We start from the raw sequence: 22,442 nt of genomic DNA on the forward strand, positions 1-22,442 counted from the left end.
AAACACAGAATTGTTTCATTCTTTTGTGTATTTGGGACCAGTAGCAGAACTTTCAGATCTATTTTATAGCTGACTTTGAGCCAGTTTGAGGACTTTTAAACTGGAAAAATGTGCTCTGATCTTTTTGTTCTGGTCAGGACTAAGCTGCAGCATTTTATATGAGCTGCAACTATTAAATGTTTTTTGTTTGTTTAATTTTTTGTTTTTTTGTATTTTCTTTTATTATTATTTCTTTTGTTATAATTATTTTAAGGCAGTCCAATCAGAAGACCATTGCAGTAGTCAAGTCTTTTCCTTTTGAATGAGCATGGATGAGCTTCTCCTGGTCTGTTTTGGAAAAAAAAAAATTGTGTTGTAAAACTTACTTTAAGGAGAGCAAATTTTAGCTGCTATTATAAAAAGATTAATCGCACAATACATTTTTTGTTCTGAAATGCAGACTTAAAACACCAAACACTTTTACAAAAAGATTAGAAACTTAAAATTTAAACGGCAAAATATATCATTTTTAATGAGTTATCTTACGTCATTGTCCGCCTCTTTCGAAGTATTGTTAAGGAAGCAGACTAGATATGTTTAAACAAAAGGGCCGGAAGTTAAACAAATAGTTCTTTTAAGAGTAACTGGTTTGAAGAGCATGGTCAGTGAGAGAGAGGCTTTTATTTTGAAAGCGGTAGCCGGATGTTCGGTTCCTCGCGTTGCTTCTTTGACGCCGCTTCTTGGAACGTAGAAGAAGAAGTGAGAGGCAGCAGGAGTGGAGCAAACCCAGCAGTCTCAGCCTCATGCTTCATCCAGGGCACTTCTCCTCCTCCTGTCCGCTTTCGAGAATATTGTGACAATATTTATTTATATTATTAAACCAAAGATATAACAAATAATAAAAAAGGAGAGGAGGGGGAGAAGGGGGGCCGAGTCATGGAGCTTTATTGCCTGGAGTCGGACATATCCGTGAAAGCCCAGCCTGACCCAAACATCCTCTATGATGACAGAGTGCTGCAAAGTTTACTAACTATTGAGGACAGGTTTTTACCTCAATGCTCGTACTTCCAGCGGGTCCAGAAGGATATTCAGCCTTATATGAGACGAATGGTTGCAGGTTGGATGCACGAGGTTTGTGGACATTTTCTGCAATCACGAGCTAAGCTAAATGTTAAAGCTGTAATTTTGCATGTTTAAAACTTAATTTTGGCTTACAAGCTTTATCCTTAAGTTCATGAAGAGTTGTCATGGATGTTGACCTATTTGACAATTGAATGAGAATGACTCACCAAAGGCGTGGGAGAGTCGGAAATTCCAGCACGAAGAAAACTCAGCTTCAAAGAAAAAGCCTAGCTTGATATTTACATCCATTAAAAGCCACAATCTTGGTATTCATGCTAAATAGCTTACTCTGAAGGTAGAGGGGGAGCTAATCTTAATTTACATGATCGAAAACTCGACTTTTGGTGTTTAAAATAATTTATATTAATTTTTTAAAATGACTCATGCTCGCAGCTTTTGCTCAGACAACGTGCATGCAAAACCACTTTCATTATTGACGGTAAAAACATCATTTCGACATTATACTCTTTTTGTAACAGTCGGGAACTTTGAATTCAGGTATTTAGGATATTATGCGTTCATGTGAAACCTTTTGATGATTCAATTTTATTTTAAAGCATTTTTTTAGTCGGCGAAGCCCTAACAAGGAAGAGGAGTTTGCTGGCAAGGGGGTTTTGCTGAGCGACTTCCTACTGACTGATTTGTTTCTGCTATGCTTTGACTGATTGAAGACATGTGGGAAAATGGGGTTTCAACCTTTAACCCAAAGGCAACATAATGCACAGAAAATGTAAAGCTGAACAACTCAATCTTTTAACTTCTTTTTGAAATAAAAGTCTAGTTTAAGTCATCACTGTCCATTTATGTTTGCATATCAAAACTACGGAAAGCCCAAGTGGACATAGAGCCATACATTTTTAATGTACTTGTTTTTTTTCGAGAACAAATAGAAGTACAGTGCAGAAGTGCATTCCATGAGATTCTGACATGCATTTCCATCTACTATCACATTATCTTGCTATGCTCAATTTAATGTAATCCAGTTAGCTATAAATTAAATTTTGAGAATCCAGAAATGAATTGGTGTAGCACTAGGCGGGTCACTTTGATTGACGGGCACGTCATGCTGCTATTACCAACACTATCAGGATAAATTAAGATTATTGATTTGTTTTTATTGTGCTTTTGCAGCTTTGAGGAAACATTTTATGATCATCCAAGGCTGTAAGAGAAGTGTTTGAGGAAGTAACTGAAACTTAACTTGTTGCCGCAAAATATAGAGTAAATAAAAATGTGTATAAAAGGATCAGGGATGTGCACGTGTGTTTTACTTTACGTCATCACTAGTTCCATAATAATAGTCACGTCTGAGCTGTAGCGCTGTAGTGCTGTAGCGCTGTAGCTAGGTTTATTAGAAGCTATGATGTCATGATCTTTTTCTTCCTGGATGCAAACAAGCACAGATTTAAAACAGAAATGGAGATAAGGTTGCGTACTGAGCTCAGGCATGTGGACGTCAACCTGCAAAGAAGTCTGAAAGCTGGTGATGCTAGCTCTGCTATTGTTAGCCACGCTAATAAACAATTTCGGTATTTTTCTGTTTCTTTCTTTTTTTTGTATGGGTCAAATAAATGTGGCATGTCGACTGTTTCCTGAGTGTTTTCCCACCTTGAGATTTGAGATTAGAGTTGTTGATTAAATATAATTTGAATTTTAAAGATTAGTCTCAGATAATTTAAGAATGGATGCTTGTCATCTTAGGGCTTCCATACATTTTTCTTATTCAGAACTTGATTAGTGCAAACTGCAATAGACTAATAGCCCTCAATTTAGTGCAGCTTTAAAACAAAATCACTGCATCCTGAAGGTAAACCTGTAGATGATGTAGAGTATGCTTTCCTTTTTTAGCAGCTCCAGGGATTTTGCTGATTATTCTTACGTTTTGTTTTTTTTTGACTGTTTGGTTTAGAGTGATGTTGGGTTCAACAGAAATCTTATTCTAAAAACCAATGTGTGTCTCTGTCTCCTCTCTGCATCATTTTAGGTTTGTGAAGAGGAGAAGAGTAATGAAGACGTCTTCCCTTTAGCCATTAACTATTTGGACCGGTTTTTAGCAGTGGTGGTCACACGGAAGAGTTATCTGCAGCTTCTGGGGGCTGTGTGCATTTTTCTGGCTTCAAAGTTAAAGGACTGCAGACCGCTATCAGCAGAAAAACTTTGCATGTACACAGACAACTCCATCACACCACGGGAACTGCTGGTAAGAGCCGGGATTTCCAAAGCCCCCATTCATTCGTGAGAGCGCGCAAATGCAATGTCATATTCCTGGGATGGTTTTCTAATGCTAATGGCTGTATTGGTTCCACAGGAAGTATCTCATTTTCCTTGTAAGTGTGCACAACACAGCCACATCCTCTCCCTGGATCCATGACTGAAGGAGTATATGATGCCATCTAGTGCCAGTTATGCAGAAAAGAATTTGGATATCTTGCTCTACATGGATTTGGTCATTCACTCCTAGAAAAGCTTTTACTGAAAGACGCTGCAGTTTGAACACTCTTTAATCTTTCCTCCTAACATCTATAGAAGCACTCTACAAACATATCTCTTCGTGGCATTTACAAGAATACTTTTGATTCTTTCCGGCTTACATAGAGCCTATTCAACAAACCTGAAGAGCTGTGAGTCAGACAAGCACAACACACTGAAGCTGTTGAATTTACAGAAAAGAAAACACAGATTGTTGGTTTAAAAGAAAGAAAACATTTAAAAATCTAAAACTCAAGTTGATTTACCAAAAGCTTGTTTTTGCAGACCCAAAATCAAATCACTGCCCTTCAGTTGATTGTGTTCTGGAGCATTTTTTGCAGTGTCACACAATCCGTCTTCAGTCAGTCAAGTTTGCTTAGTTGCAAAAGTGGAGCTTAACTCTCATTTTATGAATAAAAGCTTGCTTTACACAGAGTCAAAGAAATTAACTCTTAATGTGCAGAAAAGAAGAAAACGTTTTGTAATCTCAGCTGCGTCACCTCTAAACCATTTCACACTTTGAGGAAAAACCTGCTTCTTCTTACAGAAGCCCACGCCCTCCATACACCCCCCTGTGTCCCCTGCAGCTGCTGAGTGAAATGACATCCAGTCCTCATCTAATGTTCCATATTGCCGTTTAGACTCCAGATTCCTGGATATCCTGACAGGATGCTAGGAGAAGTCAGTGAGGGGCAGTGAAAGATGTCATCGCTCTTCCTTGAAATGAACACTCCCCTGCTTCTGCTGGAAGTTTAAGAGGGTGGAGGGGGTACGGGAGTGAAAGGGCGGGGGTAGATGAACAGGAAGTGAGAAGCACCAATGCTCCACCCTGCTCATCTCAGCAGTTGGTAATCTTCACAGGGATTTGGAAAGTTGAAACACAAGAGAGTGTGTCTGAGTCAGTGTCTGTGCGGGACCGTCCCTGATGGTGATTTGGTTTTGGGGTTTACTACGTTCGCTTTAGTTGGCGACACTTCTCCTAAGAGGAAGTGAAAAGCTAAGTTCATCAGCATTTTTTTGTCAGGGTGTGACTTAGTTTCTCTCTGCCAGTCAACCAGTCAGCTGATTTTTCTTGCAGCTCAAAGTTCTGTGGAGTTTTAATCAGGGCTGCATGATCACTGAAACCGCTATATTTAGCAGAAAAACACAATTATGACTCATTTTTTAGTTCTATACTTTTAGATGAAAGAGGTGAGTCACTGTTTGCAGTTCATTGAGTACATTTTTTCATCAATTGCTGAGGCTGTGGGTTGTCTCTGGTAACCCTTGTGCGCTCAGCATGCCACTCTTTAAATTTTCTACATACTGTCACTGCAACATGATTTTTTTTACATTAAAGAGGGGGTATTGTGCTTTCCAATATTTCAAACAATATATATTGAAAATGCTGGATGATCATTCTAAACACGTGCAGATTTTCAAACTGGCTCATATTTGTACGTTGTAGAAATCCCTAAATCTGTCTGTTCTTAAAATAGCATCTTCATGAGACATTCATGATTCCGTCATGAGACTTACTGAGATGATGGAGTTATCACATAATCATCTTCTCTGTGGTTCACACACATTAGACTATGTCCACACCTAGCCAGGTATTTGGGAAACCGCATAAATTTTTATACATTTAGGCTTGTCATCCACATGAAACTGCAGTTTTACATCACTGAAAAAGATGTTTTCTGAAAACTCTGGCCAAAGTGAAGATTTTGAAAAACTCCCGATTTGTGGTTTTGTGTAGCTGTCAGTAAACAGGCTCATTCTGATTGGATGGCACGGGTTTTATGTCGTAAAAACACCGCCCATTATGGGTTTGGCATGCGTCAAGCTGCACTCACCGGCGGATTTGCCCACTGTGTGTGACAAAAGTATTTTTAAAAAACGTATGAAGGGGGATATTTGTTTTTGAAAATACCCGGCTACGTGTGGACAAGTCCTTAGGGGGCAAGACCTCAAACACCAAGGCAGCTCTGCCTCTGGTAGGCCTTCAGAGGGTTAGCCAATCAAAGGGAAGGGGGTTTGTGGCGCGGGAAGCCTTAAAGACACAGCAGTTTAAATAAAGTATACCATACAAAGGCTGAAATAAGGGTTTTCTAAAACACTGTTGCGAAAAAATTAAGAATTTCTTGAGCTCTAAGTCATGTAAATCTGCTTCAGGGGTACCAGAGAGACAGTTAAAAGCCTAAAATAGCACAGTACCCTCTCTTTAAGGACTTGAAGATTTTTATTTCTCCATCTCAGGATACTTCAAACACATATTTTACGAGCTGCGTTCATGCTGTGTTAATTGTGTAAGATTACTTTTTTGTAACAGGATCTGGTTGTATCACGGGATTGGTAAATATGATAATCCTGTTATCTGGCTGTTACATATCATTCACCCTGACTGAAAACTCCCTAAACGATCTATAGACCACTTATCTTTAAGGAAGTACATGCACGCGTCTTCACTCAGTAATGTCACACTGATGTCATCTTTTCAGAGCCATCTTAAGAGAAATGCAGGGACTTTGAAGAAATTACGCTTCAGATATAATTTTAGATTTGCCTAAAGGTGTCTGGTCATGGTGTCATCCAACATCATGATCTCAAAAATTTTTATAGAGAGAAGTTACAATAGATCACTTCATTGGAGTTGTGTCAGATAAGATGCTGCAGCTGTGAAAGCATTGCAGATCTCTGCTGATGCTTCACTTCAATTATGAGATGACTAACAAGGACATATTGATTGAAGACGAAAGCTGGGGTATAAAGTTTACTGCAGGACAAGACTTGCGTGCATTCAGACAACTACTCAAACTCAGTGTGTCAGAGATAACTTTTATTTGAGACAATTTTTATTGCTTCTGTAAAAGCAGATGACAGATCTTTTTTCAATCAACTTTTGTTCTGCAAATTTTTCAAAAAACTGTTTGCACCTCAAAACATGCTTCCATTTGTGCATGCAGCCATACTTCTTTGTAATAGAGAAGTGTAACATCCTCTTTCTTGCCATTCAGAACACTGCAGGCCGAACAGGAAAACATTAAACCTCAGTGGAATTGGTTAAAAAAATCTACTCGACAACACAGGAAATTAAATCATGAAATGCGTCCACCTCCCTCGCTTGTGCACGAGCCGGCTACATGAAGCCTCCGCTCCGTTGCTGCTTCTGCTGCCCCTGCAAGTTGCAAGCTCACTGTAGCTGTTTGAGGCTTGTGACAGGAAGGAAAGGGGCCTTGCTGTCTCATTGGCAGAGCTTCTGAGCAGGGCAAAGCTTGTCACATGCTGGCGATATGAATACAAAGGATGCGAGGAATGAGAAAGGCATGCAGATAATAAGATACAGTGAGGGGAGATAAAGTGGAGAAATGTTGCTCTCCTTGCAGAGCCATTTCCTCGGGGGGGGGGAGAAGGACAGGCTGTGATCTTTGATCAAGGTCAGCGGAGGCACGGCAGCAACCTCTGACTCCTCTGATGTGACTCTTTCTGTCTTCTTTTCCTTCAGGAGTGGGAACTGGTGGTGCTGGGGAAGTTGAAGTGGAACATGGCGTCAGTCATCCCCAATGATTTTCTAGATCACATCGTACGCAGGCTGCCCATCCCCAAAGACAAGCTGGCGATGGTTCGGAAACACACGCAGACATTCATCGCCCTCTGTGCCACAGGTAATGCAGCGGTGTGTCCTTACATGTGCCTTTTTCTTTTTTTACCTGATCCCTCTCTTGCTGTGTTGAACTGGAATATTCCCACACAAACATTCTCCCATCGTGAGTCATCTGTGACCTCTTTCTTCTCCCTGCACTCACTGCTTATCCTCTCCCGTCTCCCCACAGCTTGTAACAAGGCTTTTTTTTCCCCTCCAGCTGCATGAAAATGGTTATTTCCATATTACTCTGCTATGTTCCTGGGAAAACGCCTATCAGTGCTGTGTTTAGATAACCCACATACACTGTTAACGATAGCGATTGTATCACACTGTATCTTGTGCTCTATTAACACATGACTCAGGTGCGGTTGAACTCCCTTTCTCCTCGCCCTGTATTGTTTGTTGACAGGGAGGCTTCCAGATTTTAAAAAAGCCAGGGCAGTGATCCAGTGATCTTCCTTCCTCCTCCCATCCTGGCCTCATGTCCAAAATAAACCAGAGACTCTGGAGAAGCACAAACTCACATGTCCCCTCAGGCCTCTCCTGAGGTGAATTTTCAAGGCATTCCTTTGCCTATACTTGGGATCTCTCTAATTTTTTCATATCCTGGAAAGAAACACCACTCAAAGACCACGTAATACTCATAAAGTGCTGCATCACTCCTGTCACAGGGCGGCCTTTCATCTGCTGCCTCCTGTTAAGTAACATAATAAAGTGAATAATGCAAAAGGAGCCACTTTAATACATAAACAGGAACATTATTCAGTCGTGACTTCAACCACTTGTTTACTTGAGCTGGTTTTGGGAACCAGAAGCTTCTCTACAATGACTTTCATGCCCTGTTTAGCACAGTTTAAGTGTCACTTTTTTTCAAATCTGGGTGTGTTTCAGTGGTCGCCTCTGCTATTCATAAGCAGCTGGTTCTACCCGAGCACAAAGCGGCCGCAGTGGGAGAAAAAAGCAAGGCCTGCTGTGGTTGTGCAGTAATGTAAATGTTTGGAGTTTTATATGGACTTGAGATGTTATTCTTATGATGGAGGAGCTCCTCCTATGGACAGCTGCTCCCTGAAGGGGAAGATGGGTGTAATGAAGCAGGCGGCTCCCTGGGGTTCAATCAAAGCTATTAGGCCACCATAGCTGCGTTCACTGGGATAAGTCTATGTGCTGGGCCGGAGCTTTGCAGCACTCAGCAGTTGCGTGTGCCAAGACGTGGCTTTTTTAAGATTAGCATTGGTCATGTTCATGTGCTGAGACCGGAAGAAGCATGTGAACTGTATAAGTGGAAAAACCTCCAGGGGCTGAATTCACAAAACATCTTTTAAGTGTCTCCTTCAGCCAAGTTTGGGGAATCTCCTGACTTCAGGATTCTTACATTTTTGGTCAGTTAGTCACTCTAAACCTCTGAAAATGATACAGCTGTGTCTTGTTGCCTCAGACTTTTGGAGGAAAAAAAAACCCAAATGACCTTTTGATAAAGGGAAATCTTACAAGCAAACCAAACAGAAAACAACCAAGGCAGGATTGATCTGAGCTGAAAGCTAGTTATATATAAGTAATAAAGGACCCTGAGGTTTAAACCTCATTGACTGCTTATAAATGTGGATGGCGTCCAACCATCTCCACCCACTGCTACAAAGTGAAGCCAAAATTCAGCTACTGCGAGGGCTGCTGGGGGCAGTGAATGGGCATGGCTGATATGGCTCGTGAAGCAGGCCCCAAAGCAGACATTTCATTTATTTGTGATTTAAACCGAAGATATCCGTAGGACTTCAGCAGAACAGATTCAAGAGCTGATTTTAAAGTGGTCCGTTATGGATACATAAAGAACGCTTTAGTTTAGTCCTCAGGTTTTCTTTGCTAATCTGCTAAAAACTGCAGGAACTTCATTCATCAACAGAATGATCAATGATGATATCACATCCATTTGTTTTTATACATCAATTAATCAATCAACTAACAAGCTTTAACCTCTGAAACCAACCAAACTGTGGCACATTAATCATCAGGATAAGAACCAACAAAAATCATGTTTGAGGACATGTCCTCAATGGATCTCATGACCTATGCTGCAGCCAGTCGCTAAGTGAAGCTCGAAATATTTTGGCCTCACCTTTGGGGAGCTGTTGTGTTGCCCATCTTGTAACACAGTCTATTGCCCAACTTAAGCATCTTCTATTTCCTTGCTTATTAATTTTGTATCAAACCTGAAAATGGCTCCTGGAATTTTGAGTACAGAATAAGCTTGGAGTATAAAAACACAGGAAGGCCATTTTTATGTATTTTTGATGATCCATCATTGGAAACATTGTAGAGGGGTTATTGTGCTTTACATAATTTTCAGCTCAAAAAAAAAAAAATACATACATATACATTGATTGACTGCCTTACAAAAAATTAAATGGCAGGTTTTAATTTAGCCAGAGAGGTTAGCCACGCCCTTTATGTCAGCTTATGAACTGCCTTGAATGGTCTGTGAAGCTTGTGTGTGAATGTATAAGAATTTTGTAGCTGGGAACAGTAAGTACTATTTAGGAAAGCTCTTGGTGATCAGACAAGATACTCTGGAGTACAGCTCCGGGGATTTCCTATTGAAAAAAAAAATCTGTGGAGGCTGAAAGAAGGTTTCATTCACAGTCACATCATGAGCTGTTTAAAGGCAGCCTCAGCTCTGCAGTGAGGAGGTGTTCTCCCCTTTTCCGCCTCCTCTGTCCAGGCCTGTTGTCGCTTAAGCTTTTAGGCTTGGATATGTAGCAGAGGGGGGATGTTCCTGGAACCTATTGAGGGAGTGGGAGGATTCCTTTTCTGCTTTTCTAATCAGAGCTGAAGTCTCCATGTAGGGAACCACACAGGTTACACGGTGCAGTCATGTCTGTCGCAATCCAGACTGTGGGAAGGTGAGGGATAGCTGAGGAGGATACATGTGGGAGAGAATCAGATGTTTTCTCCTCTCATACTTCCGCTGGCCTAGTTTAAAGTGTAACAGCTACAAATGTGATTTCCGTTTCCCACAATGGCCTCAAGCTGCCGCTTGACTAATTGTGCATTAATACTCATTCCTCTTCCCTCACCAGATGACCGCCTTGCTATGAATCCTCCTTCAATGATCGCTACAGGCAGCATGGGAGCCGCTGTCTGCGGCCTGCAGCTGGACCACAATGACCAGAGGCTGAGTCGCGATAACCTGACAGAGCTGCTGGCCAAGATCACCAACACTGAGGTGGTGAGTATAAGAGTGAAGGAAACCACAACCTGCCAGGACTAATTACTCGATAGTTTTAGTGCTTCAACACAATGCATTCTTGAGAATTTTCATTGCAACATCTCACGACAGCAGAATAAAAGGCCCTTTAGTAAACAACTGTGATGACTTCAGTAGTGGCAGATTGAAGCGATTTACTTTTCATGGAGAGAGGCAGAGCAAGCTTTTGGCTCTTGGCTGTGGAGCCAGACTGCTGCTATAAAGAGCAGCGGCAGAGGGAATGGCTTCTTAAAACTCAGAGCCCACATTCTTGTGGTAGGACACATGCAATTTCTTAGCATGGCTCTGACATTAGCTGCGTGCCCCTCCTGGTGGAGGAATATGTTTGTAATGAAGTCGAGGAGCGTCTTTTCCAGAGTTAAGGCCAGCATGGGAACAAAAAGTTATTCAGGAGGAGTCATTTGTTCATTTTCAATGACTGCATTCATGTATGACCGATCTTTGAGCTACTGTGTGTGCTGATTACACAAAGACTACTGTCTAGACCTGCTTTCCTAGAAGAGCTTCTTGAGATAACTTTTCGGCGTAAATTGGTGCCACATAAAAGGAGAATGGTTGGTTAGTTTGTAGGGTACACCCTGAACAGGTCACCAGCCTATCACAGATGCACAATTATTCATTTAAAAAAAAGGCAGTGTTTGTATCGCAAAAGGTTGCTCAGTAACAACAAGAGGTTAACTGGGGTAGATGGAAATGTTCAACTATAAATATCATTGTTTTAAGATTTTATGCCATTAATCAGTGGTCAGGCTACTGTCCCAGGTAGTAAAGCTCACGCTGTCAGGTAGAGTCAATAAAACTGTCGCTCATTCTTTCAGGTGGTGTAATGTGTTCTGTCCAGGTGTGGACTCATTCTGTCAGGTCAGATAGAGTCAATTATTCTGTCAGGTTGTAAATCTCATTCTTCATGGAAGTACGGCTGATTATTTCAGGAAGTGTCTCCTATTTTTCAAGGTATTTTATCTCAATCTCTCAGGTAGTGCAGCTCATTCTTTAAGGTAGTGTAGCCCATTCTCTCAAGTAGTGTAGCCAATTCGTTCAGGTAGTATGGCCCATTCTTTGAGGTAGTGTAGCCCTTTTTCTCAGATACTGTAGCCCATCCTCTCAGGTAGTGTAGCCCATCCTCTCAGGTAGTGTAGCCCATTCTTTGAGGTATTGTAGCCAATTCTTTCTGGTAGTGAAGCCCATTCTTTCTGGTGGTGTAGCCCATTTTTTCAGGTAGTGTAGCCTATTTTTTAAGATAGCGTAGCCCATTCTCTCAGGTAGCTGACTCATTCTTTCAGGTAGCGTAGCTCATTCTTTCAGGTAGTGTAGCCTATTCTCTGAGGTAGTGCAGCCTTTTCTTTAAGGTAGCGTAGCCCATTCTTTCAGGTAGCGTAGCTCAATCTTTCAGGTAGCGTAGCTCATTCTTTCAGGTAGTGTAGCCCAGTATTTCAGGTATTGTTCCTCATTTTTTTAGGTAGTGTAGCTTTTGTTCTTAGGTGGTGCATCCCTTTTTTTTAGGTAGTGTAACCCCCAAATTCCACCGCACGCGCCGCAGCCAGGTAGGGTGGTTCATTCTGTAAGGAAGTCTAGCATATTCTGTCAGGATAACAGAATAGGATATTAATTTGAATTTTAAAGGGTTATCACTGGCTGATATCAAATATTTAAAATGTTCCTTTGTTCTGGCTGTCTGAATTTAACAGTACAAAATGCACACAAATAGAAAAAAACAACTCATGTAGTATTTATGCTGGAGTATGCTCTTATTATTGAATTGAGTCATTGTTTAACCAGTTCAGATGCATAGAAAATCCACAAAATCCAAAGTCACTGGGCCACATTAACAACACGTACGCCTCTTTAGCTTGTGGTTACGTTTCCATGGTGACAAGGGCCCCGCAACGCAGCCGTCACAACAGGCGCTCCGACTGCAGCCCATCAGGTTCCAATTATCCGTACATTTCAAAGGAATGTTGGCCTCTTTGCGAGCCTTGCTCCATTCTTTTAAGAGTCCTGCAGCCGGCCCAGTGAGGCAGACCTCCCACATCTTCCTCACAGACCTGCAGAGAGGCTCAGACGGACAGACAGACAGATAGAGGATCCGCTTTCACAAGACACGTTGTCCAAAAACATCCGGTCCCAGTGTCCTATATTTTGATTTTACACCCAAACTCAGAGGGTCAGGGTGCAGTAGGTCAAAGCCATTTCCTCTGGACCGCCACATGGGACTGACCGTGCTGTAAACCCAAAGGGGGGAGTGAAAGGAAGGGAGTCCAGAGCTTCAGAGCTGCCTGAATCTTTTTCCCTGAGAGACCACAGGGCTCCTTCTAGGCCCCTCAACAATCCCCCCTGTACAGTTCATACCTCAGACACGCATAGGTCTCGTGTCAGAGTGAGTCCTGTGCCCACCGTGCAGCTCTGCGCACCGTGTTGTGCTGGTACCCATTGTTCTGGTCATGATGCAGACAGGACCACCTACTGCAGCACACATAATTCCCTGTTGGTATTCCATGCATGTGACTGAAGCTCAAACAACTTTTGCGTGAGATGAGATGAAATTCAATTTTTTTAATTTTCCGGACTGTCTGCAAACAGATGCTGTTATTAGACTTTCTATCACTCAATCAGTAAATGCTCTAATTATTTTGAGTATATGTTAGTATCACTTTAAGGTACAGAAATGAATCCTGAAAAAATTTACTTTTTCCTATATTCGTAAAAACTTTCTTGTGCAAGTTTTTTTGAGGTTGAATACAAAGTCCGTGTCCGTGAATATGAAAGTTCCTTGTTTGTGACCACTTACTTTCTCTTTTCTGCTTTGGTGTGGTGTGTAGGTGTGTGCAGTATTTGCTGAATTACAGAAATCGTTACCAAACTATTCATGAAGTACAATGACAGGGCGGATTATTTCTGTAAGTTCCTGACAGGAACCTCAAAGGGCTAGTATTTTGAAAAATGTGTTGCACATTTAACATTCTTATGAAGCAGGAAGTGCAACTGTAGCCTTGAATAGAAAGTTCACACATGCTGTTCTTGCTCAGCATCCTTTTTTTATGAATGATTTTCTAATGAATGTTAATGCAGAGTTTGTAGAGCTTTTTCCTTCTTGACTTTAGAGTTAAAAACTGAATTTTCTCTGGGTCTACGTGAGTTGTTGAGGACAAAAGACCAGAACACATTTTAAAACACGTGCACCCCCTGGGCTTTGATTTCTTGTGTTTAGAAGGCTAACCTGTCTGAAGTGCATTTTACCACTTTTAGAGCTGCAACTGAAGAATGTGTGAGTGAAATGACATCTGATCTTTTTTTTTGTTCCAGGACTGTTTGAGAGCATGCCAGGAGCAAATAGAGCGTGTGCTGGCCACCAGCCTGCAGCAGGGCCAGCAGTGCCGACAGGAGTCGGTGATCAGAGCAGGCAGCAAGGCGAGAGAGCAGCAAGACCAGTCCAGCACCCCCACAGACGTACGGGACATCAACTTATGAACCCACCCCGGCTCTCACACACACCACTCGTGGCTGTCGACCAATGAACTTGCAAGAGCAAAGAGGGGGGCGTTGGGTGCCAGTACCAGGATGTAACATGAGCGACGGTGTGACAATCTATGAACTTTTAGATGATAAGAAATTTCTAGTTTTTTCTCCTTTGTTGCCCCGTCCATACATGGCTGGGTGTACTTTCATGTAATCCAACAAGCTATTTAAAAAAATCGCTAAAAACTTGATAGTGCCTAAGGTCTCCCAGAAGGGGAACCTGAATATATTTTCATACTTGAAAAATAGCATAATTTTATGAAATATACATATTTCCTTTGATACAATCTAGCATAAAATTATATAAAGTTAATGTATATTTAGCTAGCATTTAGTTATGTTACTCTTTTTTATCAACTTTAGCGAGCAGTTATCAATTCACAGATCGATCGAGTTTTTCTTCTCAACTCTGATTCAGACTCATTTCTCACAAGAAGCTTCTTAAAGCAGTGATTTAACAGTTGATAACATGATGCACGGCATTTAAACTAAGCTGATATTCAACCAAGAGGAGTGCTACTATAGTTAGCTGCTCTCTCTATCCATCATACTGTGCACCTGTAGCACTGCTAACTATTTATGCTGAAAAAAGGAGGCCGGGAGTGGGCTGGGCCTGCTCACAGAGGACGAGCATGAGAGGCTGTGAAGTCTGGAGCAGAGGTTACTGTAAGACATGAACATTGAAGACTTTGTAAGGTCTTGATTTCACTGCTCAATCCACAGTTTGTTTATAGGATCACATGTATGTGTCTTGTAATTCAGATGGGCCGCATTAATATTATTGTTCTGTTCTTGCTGTTGCCTGTTAAAGAGCAACGAAGACACTTTGATAGGTTTGCAGACGAGTTTGTGTTCAGTTCTGATGTCATGTTAGGAGAGAAAGAGAATGATTGTGCAAGTTTTTTCCAAGTTTGAGAGGAAAAGGAAAGCAGTTCAAAGGATTTTTCAGGAGGATTATATAGGAAAAGAAATGCATGTGGAAGAAGGGAACGTTTGATGAAAGCACAGCGAGGGACGTGGACTTAAGCTAAACCATTTCTGCAGTGAAAGATACTTGAGTGACAACACAGGAGGAGGAGGAGGAAAAATCCTTGATCAGTTTAGGTGTGCCGCAGTTCCTCCTTGTATCATTTCTTCATTATTTTTTTATTTGAGAGTGGGCGGCTTTGAAAAATATCGATGCACTTTTAAAAACACACTCCTTAAGATTGGTAAGGGGATAGTTTGAGTAGAGTTCAGTGGGTTGCTAGGGTCATTTTAATTTTTTTTAAGTTATTTGATTTTTTTTTTGGGCTGGTTTCCCATGGGGTAACGCACATTGTCTTGAAAGCTACGCCCCGATAGGTAAGTAGAGGTAGGATAATTGGTGTAATACTTTGAACTAAGAAAAGCCAAGTCACTTGTAGACTTTTTTTCAATGCGATTATTTAACCTTGAACTTGAATTTTTTTTTCGTTTATCCATAGCCAAAAACTTCCAATAGTTCTTTAAAGAGTTAAACATAATGTTTCCTGAGTATACTCTATCTTGTTTTGCTCTTTGTATGTAAGCTTCTCTCTGATCTGAAGTTTGATGAGTTTTCTCCATTGTAGACGTCTGTAGGTTTTGGGGTTTACACGGTGGGAAAGTGTGACTGTATATTACCAATTCTTCCATGCGAGGAAATCCTCATGTTTTAGAAAAAGGTTTTTGTATCTGTGCATGCTCTGTTGTCAAAAAGCCAAATGTTTCTCTTTAAAAAAAAGTGCTTTAAACAGAAAAAAATGTTGCTTTTAAGGGTTTGTGTATAATATAAAAGAGATAATTCCAAAGTGAGAAAACAAGATTATACACATCATTCTCTTGCTGCTATGAAGCTTTTTCTTTTCTAGTCTTACACAAAGATGCCTTATTGTGATTCACTTGTGTGCTGCTATATTATGAAATGTCGGAAATGTAACAAGTCTTTTTTTTTTTGGCTTCTCTGTTGTTCGTGTATTGGAGGGAACGTCACAGTTTGGTGCGGGACTGGAAGTACTCGTGTTTATTGATCTGTTTGATTAGCATGTTTTATTCTTTCATTGTTTCATTTGTATCTTTTAATTCTATCATACTCTTGCTGCTTCTTTGTTATGTTTGTGTACCTCAGGTTAATTTGGATGGATAGAGCGAGCGCTCATCTCGCATTACCTCATCAAAACTTCACATCACACACTTGTTGTTTTTCACTCTGAATTTATCGGACGGGTTTCACTTTTTTTCTGTCTGCATGAGAGAAAAGAAGGTGCTTCTTCTCTTGAAATAAAAAAATGTCTTCCACTGTGCATTTATGAGTGCCTATACTATAAAATAGGTTATTTCATATAAGTAAATCAAAAAGCAGCCTGTGCTGTATGTTATGTGTGTAACAGAAAGACAAAAAAAATGTTTGGTTTCTTTTTCTTCTTGGGAGTTTCATCATCATATTTCAATCAGTTCATTGGCAAAAAAAATGAAATGTTTATGTTTTTGAGGTACCCATTTGGTCAAATTTTAAACCACAGGAATCGTTTGTCATTGTTCAGTGTGGTTGTTTTCCCAGACTCCTCTCCCATGATGCCCATGTGCAACCACACAGCGTACCTCAACCATTTTCTCATCAATAAAATTGGCCAAAATCATTTGACTTGTTTATTTTCTTCTTACTCCACTGGCACGTAGGCTAATAATGCATTTAATAAAGGCTTCTGAACCATTGTGTCTTAACTATCTTTTGCAACTAGAAGGGGATTCAGAGGTAAACAAAAGTGTTAATGAAGAATAAAGGTTCAAAGAATGAAGTGAACTAAAGTCTAGGTTGAAACTATAGTCTTATTATCATATTTAGTAAATTAACAGCATAAACAAGCGGTTTATTCTAAATGCAGAAATAAAATCAATATGAAATATATCACAGTGTTTAGGTAGTTGCAACAGATGCATATGTAAGGTAAGTTAAATTGTAAATTATAAACGTGATTTGGCGAAATGCGGTTTTTTTTTTTAGATATTACAAACATTTTGACGTCTTACTTTTAATATTAACTGTCGTTTAATGTGCATTAAAAAAGAGTTGTTCCCTTTTTTTCATAGTACAAGTGGACTGTTTTTGGTTGTGACTTTATGTAGCTGCTCTATCCAGATAGTCGATTCGATTTGCGCCATGACGCAGAAGGTGACGTCACATCACTACGTACTTTTCATTGCGCACGCTCCTCTAACCAGGAAGTAGTCCGGGAGCTGCGGGTGAAGATGTTTACATTCAGCTTGACGATAGTGAGGCAGTAAGTGGTCATTTTAAGTGGAATTTGATGGTTTATATTGAACAAATTAACCACGTATAACTCATACTTTGAATTTGTCGCAGAGGAATAGTTTTTTTTCAGTCAGTTTGGTGATGAAGCGGCTGAATTTCTTGCTGTGGTGTGTGTTTTCTACCAAGGGCAAGACAGAAGTGTCTTAAAAACCTTTAACCTTCTCTTTGTTGTGTTGCATTAAGATTATAACTGTATTATCAGTTTGTATTGCCAGTGAGACCGAGGTATATAGTCAGGCTAATTCAGTCTTTTGCTCTATTTTCACACAGTGGAGAAACACAGTACAACAAGGAAAAACTGCTGCAAGGTAAAGTAGGCTTAAGTTTGTGAGTTTGTGACTTTGCTCTAACAATGCTTTTTTGTTACATTTGTATGCAAACCTTTTTAAAATGCTGACGCCTTATTCTTGCATCATAAGGACAAGGTGTGGACACGTCCTTATCGGAGACAGGTATGCAACAGGGTGAGGCAGTGGGACAATACCTGAGAGACATCCCCTTCAACAGCGTGTTCGTCAGTAACCTCCAAAGAGCTGTGCAGGTCAGACTTGATTCATTTCTGTCAATGGGGGATCCACAGGGCACACTTGCTTGGGTCAAGGAAAAAGTTAAGAAAGCCTTTAATTATTCAGGGGAAATTTTTAAAAGTCCAACTGGATTCAGTCCTCACAGTCAGTCCTGGATGCTTATTTGTGTGACAGTGTTTTTTTGTCTTTAATTTTAAGTTTTTGTTAAAAGAAACACAAAAACAGGATTACTTTGATTCAAACCAACAATCCAGGCTGATTTTTTTTTTCAAATTATCCAAGTTTTTACATTCCTTAGTGATTCAATATATTGGATATAGCCTACAAACTCAACCTAAACACTGATGATTCCCTAGGTGTTCTAATTGCAGAATATTGCATTTCATTTTAGTGATTCCTCTACTGTCAATTGTCCTCCTGCCAATTCTCACAACTCTTTTATGATCAATAGGCATCTCAACAAACCAGCACATGTCTCAGTCTCAGTATGCAGTAATTCCCACTTAAGAGACACGTCTGTTTTTAATGCAGTACAGCCCAATGTGGATCATACCTATCCAGGATCAGTTTCTTGTCCTTGTTTCTTTTGTTTACAATGTACTTACTATTGCTGTCCCAAAGATTTCTTTAAATTTCATGCTGGGGAACATAAATTTGAAACTGTGGAATTATTTGCTCACTCAGTCTCACAAAGTGATGAATATCTTCCCTATCTCCTTATCTGGGAGATGTGGCTTCTCTTGGCTATGTTACTTACTGATTGCAAACCCATCCCAATAAGCTGGAAGATGTACCTCCAGGTGGTTTTGTGGAGCATCACTCAATCCATTTGTGCTGTATCATGTAGCTGGCATCAGAATCAGATGAAAATGAGTTTAACATTCAATTTAAACATTTGATTTGTGCTCCTTGCACTATTTTTGGTGGGAAAAGGCTCAAACTGATTTTCAAACCATCAAAATCTGTTTTTCTCATCATATTACACAGCATTCAACTTTTTTGGAAGTGGGGTTGAACACGTTTTTGTGTAAGACCTGTAAAAAAAGTGTTCTCATTTTCTGGATGGTGTATAAAGGAAAATGGAAAAACAGGATGCAGCTCTGAAATAGTTTTGTCAGCACTCATGTCTCTATGGTCTTTTGACTCACTGATGCTGACGATGTATTAATGACTGTTAACTTGACTGTACAGATTCTTTTTGCGTTTACCAATGTTCAGTCAGTAATTTCCTGTGTCGATTTCCTCCGGTCAGACAGCTGAACTCATTCTGAGGAACAACACTCACTGCTCTGGCATGGACATGGTTTTGGAGCCATTACTCAGAGAAAGAGTAAGATCTGTTATCTGTTTTTTTCTCTAGCATTCAGAGTAAAGTCTGCCCTTTTGTTCTGTGAGCTCTAAACACTGTTTTTGTTGTTGTTGTTGATACAGGGTTTTGGTGTTTGTGAAGGACATCCCAAAGAGCACTTGAAGAACATGGCAAATGCTTCTGGACAGTCATGTCGGGACTTCACTCCGCCAGGAGGAGAGACTTTGGACAAGGTGAGTCAGTCTGAAACAACTGCTTTGGGACTCAAGGTCAAGAGAATATAACTTGTACAACAGCACCACACAGTGTTCATTGTATGCATTGCATTCAGCCTGCAATAGTCAGTAGTGCAGTTTGTTTTAACTGCACGTGCAAAAATGTATGAAACCACAAGAAGAAAAATACTTGCTGTGAGTAAGTTTATGCAAGAAGTATGTGAAAAATGAAATATCTTAAGTACGATTTTGACTATTTCTTCCAACAAATTGGAAAAAATGGAGCATAGCTTTTCCTGTGGAGAAGCTTTCAAAAGACAATATTGAAGAATTTTATTCTTGAACTGTTTCTAAAGTGTAATTTAATACACCGTACAAATGTAAAAGAATAAAAAAGGAAACACTGAAGTCAAATAGTAACGCTCACTTGGCTTACAGGTGAGGCTGCGATTCAAAAAGTTCCTCAAAGTCCTTTTCAAAAAAATGGTGGATGAGCACGGATGGTCAGAACCAAGCGCTTCTGCAGCAGCATCAGAAGCTGCTAACGGGACCTCTGCCTCTGCCTCTGCCTCTGCCTCTGACAGTGCCCCTCTTGGCCTAGCCGATGATGGTCTCCAAGAAGTGCCTGTCCATGTGCTGGTTGTGAGTCATGGTGCTTACATCCGTGTGGCAAACAAGCACCTTGTTGAAGACTTAAACAGCTCTCTACCCGCTGGTGTCAAGATGTCCCACCTGTTTGCACCCTGTCCAAACACGGGCATCAGTCGCTACATTCTCACTCTGAGTCGGTCCGAGTCCTCTTCTCCTGTCCTCTTAGCTGCACGCTGCATTTTCACAAACCGGAAGAACCACCTGGATGAACTTTCAGCTGAGAATAATGCAGAGCAAAAGTAAAGTGTTGGAGAAACTTCTTTGATGGGAACAATCATGAACGATGAAAGGAGAATCAAAGACCTCAGAGGCATCACAGCTTACTTCATACATCAACGCACAAGGTAAATGTGTCGTCTCAACAATCAGTGTGTTTGAAAGTGGGTCACATCAAGCACTCCTCATCTTTTGGACTGTGGGCCAGTAAGCACATTTTAATCCTCTACATTGAATTGCCTCTTTTATCATGTTATACCAAAGTCAGAACTGTTTGTTTTTTGAGCACTGACAGTTTGTGTGGCTATTTCACTTTGATGTGTTTCGGGTATCTCTGCTCATTTAGCTTGTGCAATACATCATGACAGCACTGAGTCTCTTTTGGGTGTCATATATATTTATTGATGACAGAACATAGTACAGGGTTGCACTTATGACAAAAAAACACGTCTGTCTTTGTATTTGTTGCTGGGTGCTACATATTCATGAGTGTTTGTTTCAGGCTTGTTTGTGTTCCATTTAATTCTGTTTCTATTTTTAGACCCTTGAAGCCCACCACAGCCTCAATAATTCAGAAACAATATTATCTATTACTTCTGCAAAGTAGACATCTAAAAATAACACTAAGGCATTTCACTTTTCTGCTATGGATTAAAATCCATGAAGGGAAACAGAAAGTCTGTCATTTCTTTAGTGCTTGTACAGCAGGGATTTGATGCCTCTGTGCTGATAAGTACACACATTGTGTGCTGTTTATTCTACTTGTGCAATACAATCTGACAAAAACACCTTTTTTTTTTCTAGAGTGCTTTTTATTCTACCATTGCATTGGAGTTGGTCATCCAAACTGTTTGTTCTCTCAAGCAGCTAAAGCAACAAAATTACAAACAAAAATACAATGTATTTATGCGAATATCCCCAAATCTTTGGTAAATACATAATGATATGTATTCTTACATATAATGAAGTACTTTACTAGAAGCTCTTATTCCCTTGAAACTTAAATCATAATTTTTGCGATTTCCAAATATATAGTTAGGGATGGGTACCTTTTACATTTCCAATGATACAGTACTGATGCCCATATATATATATATATATATATATATATATATATATATATATATATATATATATATATATATATATATATATATCATATATATATCACCTACTATTCTCCCTCACATTCACAAGGATGCATTTTGGTTCCTACACATGGTACCTTCTGATTTTACGTGAATTGGTTCCTGGTACTTTGATAGAATTCCGTCGGCACCTATGAAAGTAATTAAGTACCTATATAATGTATTGTCATTAATTGCCAGGAGGTTGATTCTCTCTGAACCTCAGTAAGAGAAAAAGTCCTAAATTGTCAGTCGTTTCCTCAAAAATGATAAATCCCACTTAAATAGTATTAATTTTTTTCATGAATTGCAGCACTTTGCAAAAAAAAAAAAAGAGAGAAAACTCTTTTCATGTTGTCATTATGGGGTGTTGTGTGTAGAACTATGAAGAGCTGTGACTACTTTCCAGAGGCACTGTAACTTCCAACAGTCTAACTCAACAGAAATGACACACAACACTCAACGTCTTTCCCTAGCCCGTTAGTTTATTTTTGTCCCAGATTCCAGCAACAACTCATCTCCAACACCAGCTCATACATTCAAAGACAAACCAGGTTTTCTTTTTATGCACATTTAAGAGTAAAGCATCCTTATAAATACTATAAATAACAATAAAGGAATGGAATTAAATAAATAAATACGCTTCGGGACTGGCTGTTGTGTTTGTTGGTGGTGTCCAGCACCTGTAAAGCTCAGATTTGATACCAAGACTTACTGCTTGATGATACCCTGTATTTCTGCTGAATTGCTTCAAGTCAAGACTTAGGCTGTACAAATAGACACATGAACACTAATGAATCTGTAGCCTTAAAGTTTTGGAGTTGTTGTCAAAATGTAACAGTGGAAAAAAAAACTTAAAATCTACTATGTACACTCAGTAAGCCAAAAACTTAAAGTTGACCTTAAACTACAAGTTAAAACCCCCTAATGTAATTTCGTTTAATATCATGACTGCACGTAGACTATGGGCACGCAGGTCCAACTTAAGCTCCTGTCACTTTGTTTTTCAGACCAGCTGTAAAACCTAAAGGAGAATACAGGAAAAAATAACAAACAGAAAATTCATATTCTAACTTGGTTTTGTGTTTACCACATCCTCACTTGCGTTGCGTAA

General features: G+C 40.0%; 2 protein-coding genes across 2 annotated transcripts; both read left to right on the forward strand.

Annotated features, from left to right (window-relative positions):
- Positions 1–717: 717 nt before the first annotated feature.
- Positions 718–16,598, forward strand: LOC141810858 (G1/S-specific cyclin-D2-like). Its single transcript, XM_074698695.1, has 5 exons — positions 718–1,110; positions 3,086–3,301; positions 7,055–7,214; positions 10,267–10,415; positions 13,758–16,598. The coding sequence occupies exons 1-5, from the start codon at positions 916–918 to the stop codon at positions 13,920–13,922; spliced, it is 885 nt and encodes a 294-aa protein (XP_074554796.1). The 5' UTR covers positions 718–915; the 3' UTR covers positions 13,923–16,598.
- Positions 16,599–17,152: 554 nt separating this feature from the next.
- LOC141810633 (fructose-2,6-bisphosphatase TIGAR B-like) lies at positions 17,153–20,717 on the forward strand. The gene is made up of 6 exons (XM_074698358.1): positions 17,153–17,251; positions 17,554–17,591; positions 17,703–17,824; positions 19,063–19,140; positions 19,242–19,352; positions 19,773–20,717. The coding sequence occupies exons 1-6, from the start codon at positions 17,220–17,222 to the stop codon at positions 20,226–20,228; spliced, it is 837 nt and encodes a 278-aa protein (XP_074554459.1). The 5' UTR covers positions 17,153–17,219; the 3' UTR covers positions 20,229–20,717.
- Positions 20,718–22,442: the final 1,725 nt, after the last annotated feature.

Source organism: Halichoeres trimaculatus, unplaced genomic scaffold, assembly GCF_033239565.1.
Source record: "Halichoeres trimaculatus isolate MK-OKI-2021-1 unplaced genomic scaffold, fHalTri1.1 fHalTri1_scaffold_21, whole genome shotgun sequence".
Taxonomy (NCBI): Eukaryota; Metazoa; Chordata; class Actinopteri; order Labriformes; family Labridae; genus Halichoeres; species Halichoeres trimaculatus.

What these genes read in the sequence shown, in the direction of transcription:
- LOC141810858 (XM_074698695.1), top strand. Translation starts at nt 916, where the DNA reads ATGGAGCTTTATTGCCTGGAGTCGGACATATCCGTGAAAGCCCAGCCT. An exon ending in TCACACCACGGGAACTGCTG is followed by an intron (nt 3,302 to 7,054) that starts GTAAGAGCCGGG and finishes CTTTTCCTTCAG; the next exon opens with GAGTGGGAACTGGTGGTGCT. An exon ending in CATCGCCCTCTGTGCCACAG is followed by an intron (nt 7,215 to 10,266) that starts GTAATGCAGCGG and finishes TTCCCTCACCAG; the next exon opens with ATGACCGCCTTGCTATGAAT.
- LOC141810633 (XM_074698358.1), top strand. Translation starts at nt 17,220, where the DNA reads ATGTTTACATTCAGCTTGACGATAGTGAGGCA. An exon ending in ACCTCCAAAGAGCTGTGCAG is followed by an intron (nt 17,825 to 19,062) that starts GTCAGACTTGAT and finishes TCCTCCGGTCAG; the next exon opens with ACAGCTGAACTCATTCTGAG. An exon ending in AGCCATTACTCAGAGAAAGA is followed by an intron (nt 19,141 to 19,241) that starts GTAAGATCTGTT and finishes TTGTTGATACAG; the next exon opens with GGTTTTGGTGTTTGTGAAGG.